At 42.2% G+C, this 2,441-nt stretch overlaps 1 protein-coding gene across 1 annotated transcript; it reads left to right on the top strand.

The window, feature by feature from the left end:
* Positions 1–1,474: 1,474 nt before the first annotated feature.
* Positions 1,475–1,759, top strand: T265_10412 (hypothetical protein; the record flags this gene model as incomplete). Its single annotated transcript, XM_009176778.1, has 1 exon — positions 1,475–1,759. The coding sequence occupies one exon, from the start codon at positions 1,475–1,477 to the stop codon at positions 1,757–1,759; it is 285 nt and encodes a 94-aa protein (XP_009175042.1).
* Between the last annotated feature and the right edge of the window lie 682 nt (positions 1,760–2,441).

Raw genomic sequence — 2,441 nt, 5'->3', positions numbered from 1 at the left:
CAAGGTGTTCTTCACTGATGTGTATTGTGGATACACACCCAAAAGCCTGCCAGGAATCAGTACACATTCCCTTGATCTATTCATTAAAATAAAGCTGAAACTGAGGAATAAAGTCATTGATTTTTCAAGTAGTCATATAAAGATTACTTCGGGTAGCCATGCCTTTAATCGTAGATATTGTAGAAAAGAGAAGGTGAACGTATCCCGTGCATTAAGGAGTGACGAGTTGAAAAGTGTGAGACTGACCAGCAAAAAAACTCACATGATTCCCTTGACTAAAACAAACTAAGCTTTTCACTGGTATGTACATTACGGATTTCTGCAGTCTAATAGCCTAGCCACATGGACTCCGATCCACCTATTGAATGATGGATGAAGGGAAATTCTGGGATTCCCCATTCAGGGTCCACTTTCGAAAGTTTACCTCATTATTTAGGGTTCATATGACTGAAAATTGTGCCAAAAGAGACCGACCACATTGTACTGCGGGTAGTCATTCACTTCCTCTATGTCTAATGTAAGGCATCTCCCGCCTTTTTGGGGAGTTGAGACCAGTCGCTCACAAGTCATCAACGTTAATCTAAGTTTAGCGGAAAGCAATTTGTGCTTTGGTAACTTTTCTCTTGGGTTGAGTTGTTTGGCAGGGAAATTTCATATTGCGAACGCAATGGCAACTGGTTTGTTTGTCCATTCCAGATCGTGTGCATATTTCGAGAAATACAGAATGCTAATTCAAAATTCACATTCGCAAAGACCAGAATTATGAGCTTTTTTTCACTGGTGCCCTTGTCGGTATCATTGTTGCTCTGAAGAAAACAGCAACTTTCTAGCTGACTTTCCCGCGTCCTCTCTCCTGGTCAAGATGGCGATACTCTAAGGTCGCTTGATTTGGTTCAGTCATTCCACCGCAAAGAAGCATTTTGGTTTATGAAATAAAATTACCCTGATTTGTGATTACAAAACGTCCTATAATGTGTCTTCTAAAGTTCAATTGTAAAGAACGGTTGGTTGGTGTCCACACGTGCCTCAAGGTGATTCGTGCAATCGATCAGCGCTTTCACATGGCGTCAAAATTACCTACACGAAAAATCAAGGCCTTCATGTTACAATATGTCACTGTGATGGTAATTCGAATAAGCTTTTTGATCGGATCATTTCGTTTTCCTTTTTTCCCTCTGGTCCTTCTATTAAAAGACACTAGTCTCAAACGGGGCAAACTATATACAGTTCGAACGTAAGCCTGGTGCTGACCGTGAGCGCGTTTGAACAAGTATACAGCCGTACGGTCGATATTACTCGATTCAGATACGTTTGAACTACATATCTTTGTCTTACACTTTTGTTTCTTTGAGAAAGCTTTGTAGATACGTCAATGCCTTTTGTCCTATTGAGTTCTGCATACTGGAGGTTCTGAAATGATCGCATCGTTCGATCTTTTCCACAGGTAGTCAGTGCCGAGGGTGATGTCCGCGGCATGTGTATAACACAAGACTGGGCTCTGAATCCACTTCAACTGAATGCGGTACATCGTGGTTGGCGAAAGCAAACATTCAGTGCTCGACTTGAGGACGAGGATGATCTGATTCGTCGTGTCCGATCGATTGAGGATGGTGATCAAAACCACCGCATCGAAAACAGTTTGAGTTGGAAAATTCCTCATCCACGCGCGCCACTCGTTCCATCATTTCCGGCGCCAAAAAACAGCAGCAGAAGAATATCAAGTGTGAACAAGAAACCGTCAACCTTGGAACGTGAATGAGTGCGATTGTTTTGATGAATTGAAACATGAAACCTAAAACTTACACGTCACTCCGAGTTAATCTACTAATCGGAAAACCGGTAGTGTAGTTGAACACACATTCAAAGCAGGCCTTCGAAATCAGACGCGAGACTGAACCGTGTTTAAGTCGCAATCGATCTCATATCATGTTCCATGTTTGTTTGAGAGGACACAGAATTTTGCGTAGAACAGACAGATTTGTGGCTGAGAATTCCACTAGCAATCCGCGAAGATAGGCTGGTGCAAGATAAGTCAAGTATAGGGTTCTAAATCCTTATTTTATCAGTTATGTTGAATTTACTGTTTGAAAGCTCCATTTCATTTGTTCGCATCAGCCAGAAAGTACTGCGATCTCCGTTCTACCCTCCGTTATGCTGGAAAAACAGGGTGATGCCCTTTACTGTATATTCGGCGGAGTAACCAAGAGGTTATTTTATCTCATGCCCCCGACCTCCAACTACCCCATCATAGACAGAAAGACTACCGTGTTTGCATTTCGACGTGCAAAGATTCTGATTGCTAGCTGGTGTTCTTTCCACTGAGTTCAGCGGCCAACTTCTCTTTACGCGGTTCATGAGCTGTATGTTTCAGATATAGTTCATCTTGTCACTTCTGTGTTGGCTAACTAGCTGCTATTTGATAGTAATACGTCGGCTAATGC

This window comes from Opisthorchis viverrini (assembly GCF_000715545.1).
Source record: "Opisthorchis viverrini unplaced genomic scaffold opera_v5_386, whole genome shotgun sequence".
Taxonomy (NCBI): domain Eukaryota; kingdom Metazoa; phylum Platyhelminthes; class Trematoda; order Opisthorchiida; family Opisthorchiidae; genus Opisthorchis; species Opisthorchis viverrini.
The sequence above is the reverse complement of the archived record's forward strand: the minus strand, read 5'-3'. Positions and strand labels throughout refer to the sequence as shown.